The sequence below is a fragment of the Salvelinus alpinus genome, chromosome 6 (assembly GCF_045679555.1).
Source record: "Salvelinus alpinus chromosome 6, SLU_Salpinus.1, whole genome shotgun sequence".
Classification (NCBI taxonomy): Eukaryota; Metazoa; Chordata; class Actinopteri; order Salmoniformes; family Salmonidae; genus Salvelinus; species Salvelinus alpinus.
Window position 1 is genome coordinate 56,586,724 of NC_092091.1, and position 18,395 is coordinate 56,605,118.

Consider the following 18,395-nt stretch of genomic DNA (forward strand, 5'->3'; position numbering starts at 1 on the left):
TGTCATTGTAAACTGTTTGATGTAAACACCTTCTTTTAACTGTTAAGGGTTAATGCCACACGGTCAAGGTTAGGCTTGCACAGAGACCTTAGGAACGTTCCTGAGGTCAAATTGTGCTTCTAAACCTTAACAGTTCTCTCTCTGTCTCCCAAAAGCAAAAGACTTGAAATGTAGGTCAAGGGTCATCTTCTTGTCACTGTCGCTGCGCTCAGACCGAGCAAGCTACGGTCAAGCGGGGCATCTCGTTGAACTCGGCACGGCTATGGTGATGTCATTTTTAGTGGTGATTTCAGAATGCTATTTTGGTGGTTTTTCACTGTTGAAACATATTGCAAATGCACAAAAGTCAACTAGCAAGTCAGTGTCCATCAGCCAATTAGATATTTTCAGACACCAAACTGATACCATCTGACTCCAAACTCACTTTTTCCAACTCGTTTAGAAGCCAACTATCACATATTTCAGAGCAGGCCCAAAATTCACAGCGCCTTCCATTTAAACCATAATAAAACAAATAATACGTAGTTATGTTCTAGCTGCGGGTCCAGTTTTCATATTATGTTTAGCCCTATGTGAGGCAACCTCGAATCCAAAGTTTCGGCTCGATAGGTCATTCGGTGCCCGAGCAAAACCTTAATTGGTGCTGAAATTCCACTTTTTTCCATGCCTTGCTACGGGGTCCTTGAATGAGCTATCGGACAGAAATGTCGGGGTCCGTCTCTATTGGCCGAGCCGGTTTCAATGCATCTAGTCTTGCAACTCTGGGACTTTTCTAAATGTCACCATTTTGTAATGCTCAAAATGAATTGAAGTCAATGCAAATGCACCGAGGCTTTTTATCGGTCCGAGAACCTTCTAGAGCCACATAACTCACCGTGCTTAATCGACCTGAGCTCTAGAACAGGTTTGTAAAGTTTCAGAACTCTAGGTCTGACGGTTCTTTAAAAGTTCAAACAAAAGTAACTATTGCAGGCACTGTCTGCCTCTAAGCCCCTCAGTGTGTCACTCCATCCTTTCTGTGTGGGTGTGTAAATTTTTCCTTGAAATCTGATGGGATGAATGACTGATTTACAGTTCATGAGGGTTGCCTATTCACATATATTAAGTTTTGGAAAGATTTGACTTTTTTAACCCTTCGAAACAGCCCTTTTGACACCAATTATGGCACTTCCGGTTGGCACAGGAAGCTGAAAGTAAACACATATCCTCATTGGAGTGGGCTTTTACAGAATCCTGAGTTTTAAGTCTATACGTTAAGAACTCACTGATTTACATAGGGTTGAATGCACTATTTCTCTCAAACTGCAGGTTGGGTATGGCAAACACTTTTAGGGTGATTTAACCACTTCCGGTTGCTCCAGGAAGCTTAGAATCGACACAGGTAGACCTCATAGTGGCCTGATGGATTGTCATCGAAGACAGGTTCATAAGGCATTATTAACCCACATAGGCTTCAGGTTGAATTTAGGGGAGCAAGCAATTAATTCCTATGGGGAGACATGTCATTGTAAACTGTTTGATGTAAACACCTTCTTTTAACTATTAAGGGTTAATGCCACACGGTCAATGTTAGGCTTGCACAGATCGGGAGGACCTTAGGAACGTCCCTGAGGTCAAATTGTGCTTCTAACCTTAACGGTTCTCTCTCTGTCTCCCAAAAGCAAAAAAATATGAAATTGAGGTCAAAGGGTCATTTGGGTCCTTCTTCTTGTCCCTGTCGCTGCACTCAGACCGAGCTAGCTACGGTCAAGCGGGGCATCTTGTTGAACTCGGCACGGCCTGGAGATAATGGCAATGCCATTGCAGGCTTTGTGTGTCTTTAAGCACCGTACTTTTTCACTCCATCCTTTTATCCCCTTTTCTTCGTGGTATCCAATCGCTAGTAATTACTATCTTGTCTCATCGCTACAACTCCCGTATGGGCTCAGGAGAGACGAAGGTCGAAAGCCACGTGTCCTCCGAAGCACAACCCAACCAAGCCGCACTGCTTCTTAACACAGCGCGCCTCCAACCCGGAAGCCAGCCGCACCAATGTGTCGGAGGAAACACCGTGCACATGGCCCCCTTGGCTAGCGCGCACTGCCCCCGGCCCGCCACAGGAGTCGCTGGAGCGCGATGAGACAAGGATATCCCTACCGGCCAAACCCTCCCTAACGACGCTAGGCCAACGGACCTCCCGGTCGCGGCCGGCTGCGGCAGAGCCTGGGCGCAAACCCAGAGACTCTGGTGGCGCAGCTAGCACTGCGATGCAGTGCCCTAGACCACTGCGCCACCCGGGAGGCAGATCTGACCTTTTTAACCCTTCGAAACTGACCCTGTGGCACCATTTGAAGGTACTTCCGGTTGACATAGGAAGCTGAAAGTGAACACATATCCTCCTTGGGGTAGGCTCTTATATAATATTGAGTTTTAAGTCTTTATGTTAAGAACTGACTTATTTACAGAGGGTTAAATGAGTGTGTGTTATTTCATAAAATCACATAAAATCACAGAATTCTGGCAGAGCTTCGAGACCCACTTAAAAAATGTTCGTCTGAACACACTGCAACTGGATCTGTAACTTTTTATTTTTTTAACTGCTTTTTGTGAACATGACCAATTTGTCAATGTACGATTTCTCTTAAGTTACGATAGATAAATGGCTGGTTCTTTTTTTCCTGACACCGTATGCTTATGTACTTTGACGTGAAGCGGTCAAATTAGCACCCTACTCTGCGTTTTTGACCTTTAATCCCAGAAAAATGGCCATAACTCAAAAAGCGTTGAGGCCTCGACGCCATCTTGTTCGGGGCCAACTGTCCATTACGTCTTCAAAATATTTTCCGTTTAGGAGAAAAGGCCACATGCATTTGCAATGTGCTTGTGCATTTGCAATATTATTTATTTTCCCTCTGGTGGGAATTTCCGAGACTGCGGAAAAATGACCAAAATGTGTTATTTTTATAAAACGGAAACCGAACGTCCGAGAGATTTAGTTTGATGACTTCCTGAAAATCATTTATCGCCCTCCAGGTTCCCTTGGAGAGTTCATCAATGAGCTTGACGCCCTGATAAGTTCCTTTCCTGAGGATGGCTCACCTCTCACAGTTCTGGGTGACTTTAACCTCCCCACGTCTACCTTTGACTCATTCCTCTCTGCCTCCTTCTTTCCACTCCTCTCCTCTTTTGACCTCACCCTCTCACCTTCCCCCCCTACTCACAAGGCAGGCAATACGCTTGACCTCATCTTTACTAGATGCTGTTCTTCCACTAATCTCATTGCAACTCCCCTCCAAGTCTCCGACCACTACCTTGTATCCTTTTCCCTCTCGCTCTCATCCAACACTTCCCACACTGCCCCTACTCGGATGGTATCGCGCCGTCCCAACCTTCGCTCTCTCTCCCCCGCTACTCTCTCCTCTTCCATCCTATCATCTCTTCCCTCTGCTCAAACCTTCTCCAACCTATCTCCTGATTCTGCCTCCTCAACCCTCCTCTCCTCCCTTTCTGCATCCTTTGACTCTCTATGTCCCCTATCCTCCAGGCCGGCTCGGTCCTCCCCTCCTGCTCCGTGGCTCGACGACTCATTGCGAGCTCACAGAACAGGGCTCCGGGCAGCCGAGCGGAAATGGAGGAAAACTCGCCTCCCTGCGGACCTGGCATCCTTTCACTCCCTCCTCTCTACATTCTCCTCTTCTGTCTCTGCTGCTAAAGCCAATTTCTACCACTCTAAATTCCAAGCATCTGCCTCTAACCCTAGGAAGCTCTTTGCCACCTTCTCCTCCCTCCTGAATCCTCCTCCCCCTCCTCCCCCCTCCTCCCTCTCTGCTGATGACTTCGTCAACCATTTTGAAAAGAAGGTCGACGACATCCGATCCTCGTTTGCTAAGTCAAACGACACCGCTGGTTCTGCTCACACTGCCCTACCCTGTGCTTTGACCTCTTTCTCCCCTCTCTCTCCAGATGAAATCTCGCGTCTTGTGACGGCCGGCCGCCCAACAACCTGCCCGCTTGACCCTATCCCCTCCTCTCTTCTCCAGACCATTTCCGGAGACCTTCTCCCTTACCTCACCTCGCTCATCAACTCATCCTTGACCGCTGGCTACGTCCCTTCCGTCTTCAAGAGAGCGAGAGTTGCACCCCTTCTGAAAAAACCTACACTCGATCCCTCCGATGTCAACAACTACAGACCAGTATCCCTTCTTTCTTTTCTCTCCAAAACTCTTGAACGTGCCGTCCTTGGCCAGCTCTCCTGCTATCTCTCTCAGAATGACCTTCTTGATCCAAATCAGTCAGGTTTCAAGACTAGTCATTCAACTGAGACTGCTCTTCTCTGTGTCACGGAGGCGCTCCGCACTGCTAAAGCTAACTCTCTCTCCTCTGCTCTCATCCTTCTAGACCTATCGGCTGCCTTTGATACTGTGAACCATCAGATCCTCCTCTCCACCCTCTCCGAGCTGGGCATCTCCGGCGCGGCCCACGCTTGGATTGCGTCCTACCTGACAGGTCGCTCCTACCAGGTGGCGTGGCGAGAATCTGTCTCCGCACCACGTGCTCTCACCACTGGTGTCCCCCAGGGCTCTGTTCTAGGCCCTCTCCTATTCTCGCTATACACCAAGTCACTTGGCTCTGTCATATCCTCACATGGTCTCTCCTATCATTGCTATGCAGACGACACACAATTAATCTTCTCCTTTCCCCCCTCTGATAACCAGGTGGTGAATCGCATCTCTGCATGTCTGGCAGACATATCAGTGTGGATGACGGATCACCACCTCAAGCTGAACCTCGGCAAGACGGAGCTGCTCTTCCTCCCGGGGAAGGACTGCCCGTTCCATGATCTCGCCATCACGGTTGACAACTCCATTGTGTCCTCCTCCCAGAGTGCTAAGAACCTTGGCGTGATCCTGGACAACACCCTGTCGTTCTCAACTAACATCAAGGCGGTGACCCGTTCCTGTAGGTTCATGCTCTACAACATTCGCAGAGTACGACCCTGCCTCACGCAGGAAGCGGCGCAGGTCCTAATCCAGGCACTTGTCATCTCCCGTCTGGATTACTGCAACTCGCTGTTGGCTGGGCTCCCTGCCTGTGCCATTAAACCCCTACAACTCATCCAGAACGCCGCAGCCCGTCTGGTGTTCAACTTTCCCAAGTTCTCTCACGTCACCCCGCTCCTCCGCTCTCTCCACTGGCTTCCAGTTGAAGCTCGCATCCGCTACAAGACCATGGTGCTTGCCTACGGAGCTGTGAGGGGAACGGCACCTCCGTACCTTCAGGCTCTGATCAGGCCCTACACCCAAACAAGGGCACTGCGTTCATCCACCTCTGGCCTGCTCGCCTCCCTACCTCTGAGGAAGTACAGTTCCCGCTCAGCCCAGTCAAAACTGTTCGCTGCTCTGGCACCCCAATGGTGGAACAAACTCCCTCACGACGCCAGGTCAGCGGAGTCAATCACCACCTTCCGGAGACACCTGAAACCCCACCTCTTTAAGGAATACCTAGGATAGGATAAAGTAATCCTTCTAACCCCCCCCCCCCCCTTAAAAGAGTTAGATGCACTATTGTAAAGTGGTTGTTCCACTGGATATCATAAGGTGAATGCACCAATTTGTAAGTCGCTCTGGATAAGAGCGTCTGCTAAATGACTTAAATGTAAATGTAATGTAAATGAAAGATCTCTCCCCCGCGCACGGCCCGACGCCGTCCACGAATTTTAGAAACGTTGCAGGACGTCTAGTAAGGGACCTTACATTTGCAATGTGGCGTTTCTCACTAACCATATGGTGAGTGCTAAAATGTTCCCTTAAGGTATGGAAAGGCCTTGGAAAGGCCATAAGTGTAAGCCAACACAATTCATTATTTTACATTAACATGTAATACATGCATTATGAAGAAAATTGTGTAATTTAGGCTCCACGAAATATGAAATGGGTTATGAAGAAAATCGTGTATGGTTGCCTACATGAAAAAAAGGCGTTCTGATTACAAGTGCACCAGTATCCAAAGTATTAAGCGAAATCAAGCACAGAAAACAGCATTGGCATTAATAAAACAATATTTCCCACGAATTAAGTCGCACTTAAATGTGCGTCTTTTCTCAAAAATTCTGTTCAGCAAGTCTAAAACAGTACATATAGGCATACGACGACACATTTTAAAACATGGTTAAACAAAGACAACATTTCTGTATATTCATGACGTTGAATTAGCCATTAAGAAGAACAAAAATGAAATACAAATTATCGCGTCTACATGGTTGTTGCAACGGCTTGTGTCGCCTACTGGTTAAATTCGTGTCTTTTCGCACGAATTAAGTAGCACAGAAATTCGTGTATTTTCGCACGAATTAAGTAGCACAGAAATTCGTGTATTTTCAAACGAATTGAACCACCCCAAAACACCCCAAAAATGCACAAAAACGCACGAAATCTGCTGAAATACATTTTGTACATATATGCGCGAATTGAATGTGAGACTGTGTTGGATATTGTGATGGAGAAAATGAAAATGAGGTTGAAAAGTGGTGTAATTGCCCTTAAGCTTTTGGCTATTTACTGTATTACAAAAGTCATATTGAACTGTGTTTGGTTGACAACACAGAAAATATCAACATTTAAAAGATACTGTATGTATCTAATGGTTGGATAGTTTCATCTGAGCCACTGGTTTAATCCTATTATTTAACTTCCATTTTTGGTTTAGTTGGAGACGTAAATCCAACATATCACTTGTTAACTTGTCGACAAGTTAATAGGCTATTTACTGTATTAAAAAAGTGATATTGAGATGTGTTTGGTTGCCAATGCAACCAAATATCAACATTTGAAGGAGATGCATTTTTTGTGCCACTGACTTAGTCTGGCTTTAATTCCAGTTCGTCTTCAAATTAAGAATTGATATTATCCAGAGTGGTGCAGTGGTCTAAGACAGTGCAAGAGGGGTCACTGCAGTACCTGGTTAAAATCCAGGCTGCCTCACATCTGGCAGTGATTGGGAGTCCCATAGGGCGGTACACAGTTGGCTCAGCGTCGTTGGGGTAGGCCATCATTTTAAATAAGAATTTGTTCTTAACTGACTTCCCGAGTTAAATAAAGGTCATGTTTAAAATTAAAAAAAAGTCAGATTCACATCTCCATCTCAACCAAAATTCAAAGTTAAAGAATAGCACTAAATCAAATCAAACTTTATTTAAAGTGCATTTAATGTTTGATTGGTTTTGAGTAGTCCTTAACTTATGTGAATCCAACAAGTAAATGATTCATTTGTAGACATACTGGAATTAAAGCCAAACTAAGTCAGTGGCACAGATTAAACTATCCAAGCAGAAGATGCATCTCCTTCAAATGATATTTGGTTGCGTTGACAACCAAACGTAATTCAGTATCCAGTTTGTTTACAAAATATACAAATGATATGTTGGATTCAGGTATCCATGTCAAACACAAAATCTATTTCAAGTTTGATTTGATTTGGTCCTATTCTTTCTAGAAATCAACCACAGCTAAAAACTGTAGGCCTATATGTATTATCTATTTTTAGTTGGACCCTTTGTTGAATTTTAAACAATAGCTGTTGGTGACTTTGCAAATGCTATAAAGGCCTAAATAGTATAATTGATGAAATATGACCTATAAAGTATGGTTACGTTTCATTTGCTCTGTTAAACCTTTCCTTTGGAATGACTTCGATAGCAACAGTGAATCTATTTAGTTCTTAAGAGATCTCTCAGTAATCATTCTCACGATAGCACATTGGTAATAGTCAGTGACAAATATCAAAGCTGGGCTTGGTTAAGACCCTGGATGGGAGACCAAATGTGTATATAGATGAACTGTATATAGATTAACTCTCCAGTAGGAGGTGCTTCCCAGCCTATTGTTTTTTTTCTGATAGTGGATATAACGTTGAAGATCTGATGTTGTTTCAAAGGTACAAAATAAACATATGTTAAACAAGGTTTGTCTATGTTGAAAATTGGTTACCATGATGACACACTGTACACTGAGTGTACAAAATATTAGGAACACCTGCTCTTTCCGTGACAGACTGACCAGGTGAATCCAGGTGGGAGCTATGATTCCTTATTGACGTCACCTGTTAAATCCACTTCAATCAAATCAAGTTTATTTAAAAAAACTTTTTTTTTAGTTTAGATGAAGGGGAGGAGACAGGTAAAAGAAGGATTTTTTGAAGCCTCGAGACATGGATTGTGTATGTGTGCCATTCAGAAGGTGAATTGGTGAGACAAAAGATTGAAGTGCCTTTGAACGGGGTATCATAGGTAGTAGGTGCCAGGCGCACCGGATTGAGTGTCTCAAAAACTGCAACGGTGCTGTGTTTTTCACTCTCAACAGCTTCCCATGTGTATGAAGAATGGTCCACCACCCAAAGGACATTCAGTCAACTTGACACAACTGTGGGAAGCATTGGAGTCAACATGGGCCAGCATCGCTGTGGAATGCTTTCGACATCTTGTAGAGTCCATGTCCTGACAAATTGAAGCTGGTCTGAGGGCAGAGGGGGGTGCAAATCAATAATGGGAAGGTGTCCCTAATGTTTTGCAAACTCAGTGTGCTCCGGTGGTTGAAACGTTCCCCTCAAAACAACATTGATGACTTTTTCCAAATCCAATCTATTTTTCACGTCACAATGCGTTGACAAATTACGTTGAAACAATGTTGATTCAACCAGTTTGTGTCCGGTGGGATTTTATGGTTATTGTGACACCAACTGTGGGTTTGCTAGTATAGTAGCATAAAGGGTTATAGGTAACGTAGCATAAGTTGAGCTCTAATTAGGACAGTGTATTCATTGGTCGGACACTGTTGCAAAACGTTTAGCAATGGAAACCGTTTCCTCGAAACTGAAAACTTTTTGCAACAAAAATGAGAGTTTCTATTAGACATATTCAGGTGGCTCCCTTGCTGTTTCATTCCATTTGCTTCCGTAGAAGGTGCCATGTGGAGCTACAGTTTTCAAACGTTTTATATCAAACGTTTATATATCGCTTTATTTGGATTGAATTTACCTTCCACTTTCATCATTGTTTGCCATCAATATCGCTTAGATATTGAGGCCTCTTGCATTCTCACACCGCTGAGGTGTGCAGTTATTCCCTTACAAGGCACAGTCTGTTGCGTGTTAATGTTTACTTAACTACAACAGCAACCTCTCATCTCATCTATGGAAATGCATATGAAACCAAAACCTGTAGGCTATTTGGCGTCTATAGAAGTGTTTATTGTTTGTTTTATCTGTGCTGAGGAGCAGGGAAACTTTAATCAGCCCAACTGGGTGCTAGGGATGAGGGGCCAGATAAAAAAAAATAGCCTTTTGGGTTCCAGTTAGAACCCTTTTGGGTTTCATGTAGAACTCTCTGTGGAAAGGGTTCTACATGGAACCCTAAAGGGTTCTACCTGGATGGAACGGAAACAAAAAGGGTTCTTCAAAGGGTTTGCCTATCAGACCAGTCGAATAACCCTTTTAGGTTCTAGATATCATTTTTTTCAGCTAAGAGTGTAGGCACTAGACACTATTTCCAACTCATAACAATCTCCAGATTGCACAACAAAACGATTCTGGTTGTCATCACCACAGAAGAGCACTATTGCTGCACAGCTCCAGGAGCTCTGCTCAGGGAGCTAACTAGCCTAACAGTGTGCCAAAATACAAATGCTGAGAGAATGTTTTGATTTTAATAATTGATATGTAGTATAATATTTTTTACATATTTGAACATACAACAAACTGTTGATTCAATGTCCTTGTTAGTACCTGACAAGATTGATTCCTGCTGAAAGAAATATAGTTATTCTAAGTCTTAACAGGCCCCTGTTAAAGTGCTGTTATGTGTCTGACACGTGATCTCCATCAGTGAAAGCACCGATGACACTGTGATAGCATTATGACACGGAGAGCAATGTCCACCCTTCCTAAAACAAAACAAAAAAGCCCACCAACAAACACTATGACACTTTTCATGGTTATGACAAAGTTATGTAGTCTGGACAGGTATCCTTATGCTTTTGCTATAGCAATTGGCATTAGTGGGCAAGTAGAAACAACTTGTTAAGTTATAAAACTGTTTCCAATACATAGTTACTTTTCCATATACATTTGAGTAATTTCGCAGACGCTCTTATCCAGAGTGACTTACAGTTTGTGCGTTTATCTTAAGGTAGCTAAGAGAGACGTAACATATCACAGTCATAGTAATCAAAACATTTTCCTCATGAGGCTATCAGCAAAGTCAGTACTAGTAAGAAAAGAAAAGTACAAGTGTTACTTCATGAAAGGGAAGGGTGTTCGTTTTTTCTTCTCATTATGTCCTGACATTTGTCATGTCATGTAAATGACAATACCACGACACTGTTCAAGTCCACGCAAAACCATGGACAGTTTTTGAAATAGTGATACCCCAGAGAGTCAGGTCTGAGTCCAAGGGTTTCGTCTGTGCCAGAAGTGATGAACCAGCAGAGCCATCGTGGCCACAGCCACCAGGGCAGACAGGACTGATCGCACCGCCAACTCAGTCAGGGTGATGCACCGGGCACAGTCACTGGAGTCTGAGAGAGAGAGAGAGAGAGAGAGACACACACGGACAATGAGAGTCACATTACACATATCAATTGATCCAATATCAGTATGCTATGGATTGTTGACATACCTGCATGTTGCCTACAGTGCTCCTCAATGCTGAGTTTGGTTGTCTGGTTACTGACAGGGTTGGTTGCTACACAGCTGTAGGTGTCACTGTTTTTTCCTTTAATTTCCAGAGGGAGCGACAGGTCGGCCTGATGGGGACTACTTGTATTGTTCAGTTTCTCCTCTCCTCTGTACCAGGACAAGGTTACCTCTTTCCCGTTCGCCACAGAACACACCACGGAACAGCTCCCACTGACCAACTGACTGTCTACTGAGGGATTATGTGGGGTGTTTCTGATGTTAGGAGTAGGCACTGAAGCTGGGACACCAGGAGAGACCAACAGTTACTACGGTGATTACAGGACATAACATAGACTAAAAGTCACATTTATCATGAACAATAGCAAAGGGAATTTGTGGATTTACCATGAACAATTTAACTGTAAATACAGATCTTGTTCGATGTTGATTGAAAACTGGTCTCTTGCTCTGATATAAAACACACACTCACCGTAGACTGTGACACTGAAATTGTGGTAGGTGACCTGTTCACTGACGACTTGAAGCTGATAAACTCCAGTGTCGTCGAGGGTGAGATTTCTGATGGTGAGAGATCCAGTTTGTCTGTCCAGCTGCAGTAGGCCTTGGAATCTCCCTTTGTACTCAGTTATAACTTCTCCTCTGAAGACCTGACTCTCAACAATGACTATCTCTCGACTGACTGGTCCAAATATCCAAAATATCTTTGCGTCACTCTGTAGTTTGGCAAGTCCAGTGTGTAGCGTGACAGTCTGCCCTTCTCTCCCTCTCGGTGGCTTCACTTCCGCCTTCAGACCTGAAACACAGTAACACGTTTGATAAGTCACCCACCTAGTCTAAGAAGATTTCACACATCAGGGGCCTGAGTCCAGACCACACAGGAAGAGCCAAGCTTACTCTTTTTGAACAGACAGGAAATTCTAACAGCTTTGACTACTACAATCGCCATTGCTCTGTCTAAAAAATGTAAATGTATGTGGACATTTTCTTGATTCCTCAATATAACACCATCTTTTAAGTACACAATAGGAGAAATGCCACACCAATGAAAGTTGTATTCAGGTATTATATTATGTGCATCAGTAAAATAGGAACACAAAGGACATTTTAGATGATACAGGCTTTTCCCTCTTATTGCTACCTTTAGTATTGTATTTAACTGATATCTTTCAACCACTAATAAGCATAGTTTAAATACTTTGATTTAAATCAAATATCCACGTCATAACAAAATAACAGAACATAGCTGTAAAAACCTGTTAAAAAAATGACTTATGCTACCTGTCACCAAGAAAAGCAAGAGAGTAGGTATTAAATAGCGTACCATCTTCTTAGTCAGTCCAACATCTATCTGGTCGTAACTACACTGATACGACTTATTTCCAGTGGTCTTTGACTTCCTGTCTTTCCCCACAGGGCAGGCGGAGTCACCTCATCTACAACCTTATTCTCTCAGTTCATATATGACTGCTGTATTAGTTTCCACTGGGTGGCATAGATGATGTACAACAGGGGTGGCAGGTAGCCTAGTGGTTTGAGCGTTGGACTAGTAACCGAAAGGTTGCCAGATCAAATCCCCGAGCTGACAAGCTACAAATCTGTCGTTCTGAGCAAGGCAGTTACCCCACTGTTCCTAGGCCATCATTGAAAATAAGAATTTGTTCTTAACAACTGCCTTGCCTAGTTAAATAAAAAAATATGCTACTCTGGCCTTCATAAGACATTGATGGGTCTGAAATAGGGGTATGTTTTAATGAATTGTGTGACACTATTACAGAAAAGGGACTTCAGGGACACCTTGGTGGTCTTTGATCATTTGTACCACTGGCCTGTCCGTGCTCATGAGGAGGAGTCGATGCTGTTTCAACTGTAAATGTTTGTTGAATTTGTGATCTCAACAATAATATCCACTGGGTGGCGGCATTGTACAAAGTAAAGGAGTATTCAAGAGTTATATCCATGGCGGTGTCTCTGTCTACCAAAATAAAGGCCAAATCACACACACTGTAAATATTGTCCATCATCATAATCATTATAATAAATATGTTCCACCCTGAATTAGTTTATGTAGAAATAAGTTATTTTGCACCTCTACTACCTGAGGTGAATTCAGAGAATATGAACGGTGCTGACACATTCCAGATCAATGTTTTATTAAAAACTATGTACTTTACAGTAAGACAATGACAGGTCTGCATTGGATGAGTCTCACGCATAAGCATTGATGTTTGTGAATTAAGATCATTAACAATGCAGCAGAATTTTTGCAAAAGAAGCATCAATCTACATACATGTGTTATGTACAATGAAAGCAGTGACATAACATTGCATATTTACTTCAGAAGCATAGGCTTTTTAAAAGTCTTCTGAATCCTGACAAAGCTGTGAGAGTGACTGAACCAAAAACGAGAAGTCGAGAAGTCGGATAGAAGTTGGATAGAACTGAACAAACCAGAACAGAATGGTAGAATAGAATTGAATAGAATCTTCCCAAGTAACCTATTGTACAGTACTACACAGAAGTGTATTAGGGCATGTGATGAGACAGTCAGGGCTGAGCCTGAGAGTGTCTTTTTTGTCTGAAGTGATGAAACAGCAAAACAGTCATGGCCACACCCAGCAGAGCAGACAGAAACAAATCACACCACCAACTCAGTCAGGCTGATGCACCGGGCACAGGAATCTGACAGACAGACAGACGAGTTACTACAACTAGGGCAGACAAGTGTTCAAATAGCTGCTTCTTAAAATGAATATCCCATCATGGATTATTGTCATACCTACATACTGAGGACAATGCTCCTCGACGTTGAGTTTGGTTGTCTGGTTGCTGACTGGGTTGGCAGCCACACAGCTGTAGATATCTTTGCTTTATCTCCAGAGGGAGAGACAGGTTGGCGGAGGAGAGGTCGGGGAAGCTAGCCTTGGTCAGTCTCTCCTCTCCTCTGTACCAGGACAGGGTCACCTCTCTCCGGTTGTCCACAAAACACACCACTGAACAGCTCTTACTTCGATGGACTGACTGGTAAACTGTGAGGTTCCTGATGTGAGGAGTAGACACCGGAGCTGGGAAACCAGAATGAATAACATGTTATTTAAGTACATTGACACATTAAAAATACATTGACATACACTGGTAAAGACACACTCACTATAGACATTAAATTAAATCTCTGGAATGAGATCTCTTCGCTGATGATATGTAGGTCATAAAGTCCAGAGTCATTTATGATGAGGTTTCCGATGGTGAGAGATCCAGTTTGAGTATCCATCTGCAGTCTGTCTCTGAACTTCTCACCATAGTCTGTTCTATTCACACCTATGCTCAGCTGAGCTATTATTTTTTCTGGACTGACTGGACCATATGTCCATAGTATGTGATCGCCTCGGTGTAGTTTGGTACGTCCAGTGTGTAGAGTGACTGTCTCTCGCACTCCTCGTCTCACATCCTTCACCTCAGTCTGAGCAGAACTCTTCAGATCTGGGACACGGCGAAACAACAGTTGCTCACCGAAAATGGGTCAAACCAGAGTTCTTGCATCAGGGGCCAGAGCCCAGACCACACAGGAAGAGCTAAATCTACATAGAGCAGGGACAGGATGTGTTTTCTAAATGGTCATTTGATTTTGCTGGGCTACTAAAATCACTGCTACTTAAAGGGGAAGTTCAGTATTCTTCAACTGCATGTTAGTTGGTTCCTGAAAGTAGTCTTTTCGGCCAGGAGAAACTATAATCCATGGTTCAGTTTTCTTTAAACAGCCACAGCTATCTTTAGCCACCGCTAGCTAATAATGATGTAGTAGCCACCGCTAGCTAAAAAGCAATAATCTAGTAGTAGAGGCATGCAGCACATGTAAAAAACAACAACACCGTAACCAAATAATTGAGGTGATTTCAGTTTATTTAGCCCGAACATTTTTAACATGTGCCGCATACCCCTCTCCCTCCCATATAGATTTTTAGCTAGCGGTGACTAAAGTTAGCCGAAGTTTGTAGTGGCTGTTTAACATAATCTGAACCAATGGATTAGAGTTTCTCTTGGCCCATAGACTACTTTCAGGGGTGAGGAACCATCTAACGTTAAAATACTGTACCTCCCCTTTAATTTAGTGAAACATAATGTGGAAATATTAGCTTAGTGCAGCAATTTAAGGCTAAATGTATTTCAAACCTAAACCGGCATCAGAAATAATGCTCTTCTAGATAACAAGCACTTTTTAACAACAGGTAGATTTTCGTTAAAAAGCTGTTCTATTATGTAGAATAGACCAATAGAAATACAAGTGAACATCTTTATCATGTGGCTTTGAAGCTCAAATTCTCTCTTCTTGATTTCTACCATTAATATTTTCTTTCATTGATATTTTGCAACACATTTTAATAATTTGAAGCAAAATCAGAAATCAAATAACCCTAGAAACCTAGAAAACAACAGAACATGTCGTGAGACACCTGTTCAAAAATCCCTTTCCAGTTTACCTGCCAGCAAGCAAAGTACGAGAATAAGTATCAAGTATGGTGCCATCTCCTCAGTCAGTCCAAAATCTATCTGGTCGTAACTAAACATTCTGTTTTTGATTTTCGGTCACTTTGTCTGTCTCCACACACATAGAAGAGGCGGAGTCTATTCATCTACAATCTCTCTGTTCATTAAGATGTAGGTCGAGTTTTCAAAGACGTTGCATTGCATCAACTAATTGTTGCGTGCCACTTAATCGACTGCACAGTCGAGCATCAGATTGCGATATCATATGGGTTCGAGTTCCCCTGCTAACACGCTGCATGCATTAACCAATTGTTCCGTGCCACGTCATCGACTGTGCAGTCACGGAACCAGATAGCTACAACACGTGATGTGGTTAGCTGGCAAGCGTCTGCAATGTAGTCAGCCAGGAATGCCACCAGGTGGCGGCTGGACTGTACAGTGTGAAGCACTGTGATACAGCAATGAGTAGTGAAACAACTGTTCACTGCTTTTCCTATTATCAGAAACGTTGAACATGTAATATCCTATTATAGCATTTATAATTCACTTAGTTGTGCGTCACATTTTCCATTGTGTAGGCTGTGTAAGGGCTATTTGACCAAGAAGGAAAGTGATGGAGTGCTGCATCAGATGACCTGGCCTCCACAATCACCCGACCTCAACCCAATTGAGATGGTTTGGGATGAGTTGGACCACAGAGTGAAGGAAAAGCAGCCAACAAGTGCTCAGAATATACAGGAACTCTTTCAAGTCTGTTGGAAAAGCTTTCCAAGTGAAGCTGGTTGAGAGAATGCCAAGAGTGTGCAAAGCTGTCATCAAGGCCATGGGTGGCAAATTCAAAGAATCTCAAATATATTTAGATTTGTTTAAAACCTTTTTGGTTGCTACATGATTCCATGTGTTATTTCATAGTTTAGATGTCTTCACTATTCTTCTACGATGTAGAAAATAGTAAAAAATAAAAACCCTTGAATAAGTAGGCATGTCCAAACTTTTGACTGGTACTGTACAAAAGGAATGTTTCACGACCACCCAACGAGTGGCTCGGTTTCCTTCAGCACCTTGCCCCTTCACGTCTCTTCTCCGCCAGCCACTGTTCTACAGTCTTCCCCTCAGCAGCACTTAGTTATTTTCAGTTCACAATTTACATTTTGAAGTTAGAGGCCATAGAAATGACAGGAGTGTCTGTAACTGTCCCTTTGTAGTAGACCGTTTTAAACATTGTATATTCATGCCACACATTTGAGTGAAATGCTGATTAGTTACAAAATGTCACACTTAAAAATGTCACTTGTCAACATGGGTTACACAAGCCAACAATGGACCATCATTAGAATGGTGTCTCAAGCAAGTCTGTGATGAATTGTGCCCTCACCCAGGCTGGGGGCTTGTCAGCTTAAATGCCCACATGCAAAGCAGCATCCAGAGGAACAGTGGACATGCAAAGATGAGGGTCGGGCGATGGTAAACAGCGTCCTGCCAATCCACTGCTGGCCGCCAGCTCACACTGGACCGATGTTAGTCTGGTGTCTCTCAAGCAAGTCAGTGATGAATTGTGAACTCCCTATGCTGCTCCTGCCTAAACAGCGCCCGGGCCAATACACCGCTGCTGATGATTGTTGAGAGTTGCCCGCCAGCTCTGAGAGAGGGAGAGTGTTACACTACTAACAGTCACCCAACATTAGCAAATATTCAATTACCATTTCTAAGCTTCTCATTTATTATAGAAAAACTCACCACTGCACTTTCTGAGCCTGGCCTTGGAGGCAGGAAGGACATCACCCTCTTCAACTCACCGGGGCAAGGACAGTGATGAACTGTGAGCTCCGTAGGCGGCTCCTGGTAAAGAGCGTCCGGTCAATATACTGCTTCTTGTTGAGAGTTGCCCGCCAGCTCTCTGGAATCACTAGCTGCATTTCAGGGAGAGAGAGAGGAGCAGGAAGGACATCACCCTCTGCTGCTGGTCTTCACCCCACCGGGGCAAGGACAGAAGCCTTGGGTAGAGACAAGGGGGCCTTGGGTAGATCACCAGGGACAGGGGCCAAATGTGAGACAGGAGGGAGTGCTGGAGGTACCTGTACGTCCAAGGGTTCATACATAACACATAAGTGACAGCTACAATACTAAGCATACTCAGCACCTTGAGAGCAAATCTACAGCCAAGCCGCAGCATGAATGGTAAGTGGCAGGTACTGGTTATGTAGCTATAGGACAATGAATGTATAGACCTATATGACAGATACAAGAAGGGAGAGTCATCATGGAACAGTTTTCATCTTTGCAAAGTGCACACTGCATTTATGGAAAGCATGCATGTAATGTTGTGTAGCATTCAATGCATGTTAAATCTGCATGGGCAAGTATTCATGCTTGAAGAATGTCAAGTGAATTGAATAGCCTACAGTACAGCCTGCAGACCCATATAAAAAAAAGTGTTTTTATTTACAAGGAACAGTTAATAAAGGTCGCCCTGTAGCGCTGTCTTAGGCGTCTCACAGTAGTCCTCATGCCTCCTTGCAGCATGCCTAAGTCATGTTCAAGCAAATGAGCAGGGACCCGGGGCATCATTCTTGGTGTTTTTCAGAGTCAGTAGAAAGGCCTCCTTAGTGTCCTACATTTTCATAACTGTTACCTTAATTGATTACCGTAAGCTGTTAGTGTCTTAACGACCGTATCCCCAGGTGCATGTTCATTAATTGTTTATGGATCATTGAACAAGCATGGGGAACAGTGTTTAAACCCTTTACAATTAAGATCTGTAAAGTTATTCGGATTTTTACGAATTATCTTTGAAAGACAGGGTCCTGAAAAAGGGACGTTTCTTTTTTTTGCTGAGTTTACATGTATTAGCTAATGCATGACGGATACTGTTAGATACATGTTGAATAAAACTCCTATAGACTAGTATAGCATGCTTAAGTTATTGTACTGCATGTAGCCTGCATCACGTGCACACGATTTCACAACTTCAGACGTCTTATACCACACAACAAAGCACGAATTTATGAGATAGCTATTTTAACGCACACTACGAATGTAAAAATATTAGTGAAAATGCAGACAAGTGGTGGCTGATTCAACCGAAACCAATGCTACGTGTATAATAGTGTAACGACCCTGGGTTTATAAGCGCGGAAATCGACTCTGCCGCTTGAGCATGCTTTTGCTAGATTACGCCAGAGATCGCACTGTATAATAATGCTTACAATTCGCTTTTCCATTCTTACAACTTCACAGATGTAGC

At 43.3% G+C, this 18,395-nt stretch overlaps 1 protein-coding gene across 1 annotated transcript in view; it reads right to left on the bottom strand.

Annotated features, from left to right (window-relative positions):
* Positions 1-8,974: 8,974 nt before the first annotated feature.
* The window catches only part of LOC139579712 (uncharacterized), a 28,624-nt gene continuing 19,203 nt past the window's right edge, over positions 8,975-18,395 (bottom strand). The window contains exons 10-16 of the mRNA XM_071408542.1: positions 16,948-17,061; positions 15,145-15,247; positions 13,814-14,146; positions 13,501-13,731; positions 11,138-11,461; positions 10,649-10,945; positions 8,975-10,547 (exon numbers count right to left, since the gene is read on the bottom strand). Of these exons, the coding sequence (XP_071264643.1) occupies positions 10,408-10,547; positions 10,649-10,945; positions 11,138-11,461; positions 13,501-13,731; positions 13,814-14,146; positions 15,145-15,247; positions 16,948-17,061 (1,542 nt within the window). The 3' untranslated portion in view covers positions 8,975-10,407. The remainder of the gene's footprint in view (positions 10,548-10,648; positions 10,946-11,137; positions 11,462-13,500; positions 13,732-13,813; positions 14,147-15,144; positions 15,248-16,947; positions 17,062-18,395) is intronic.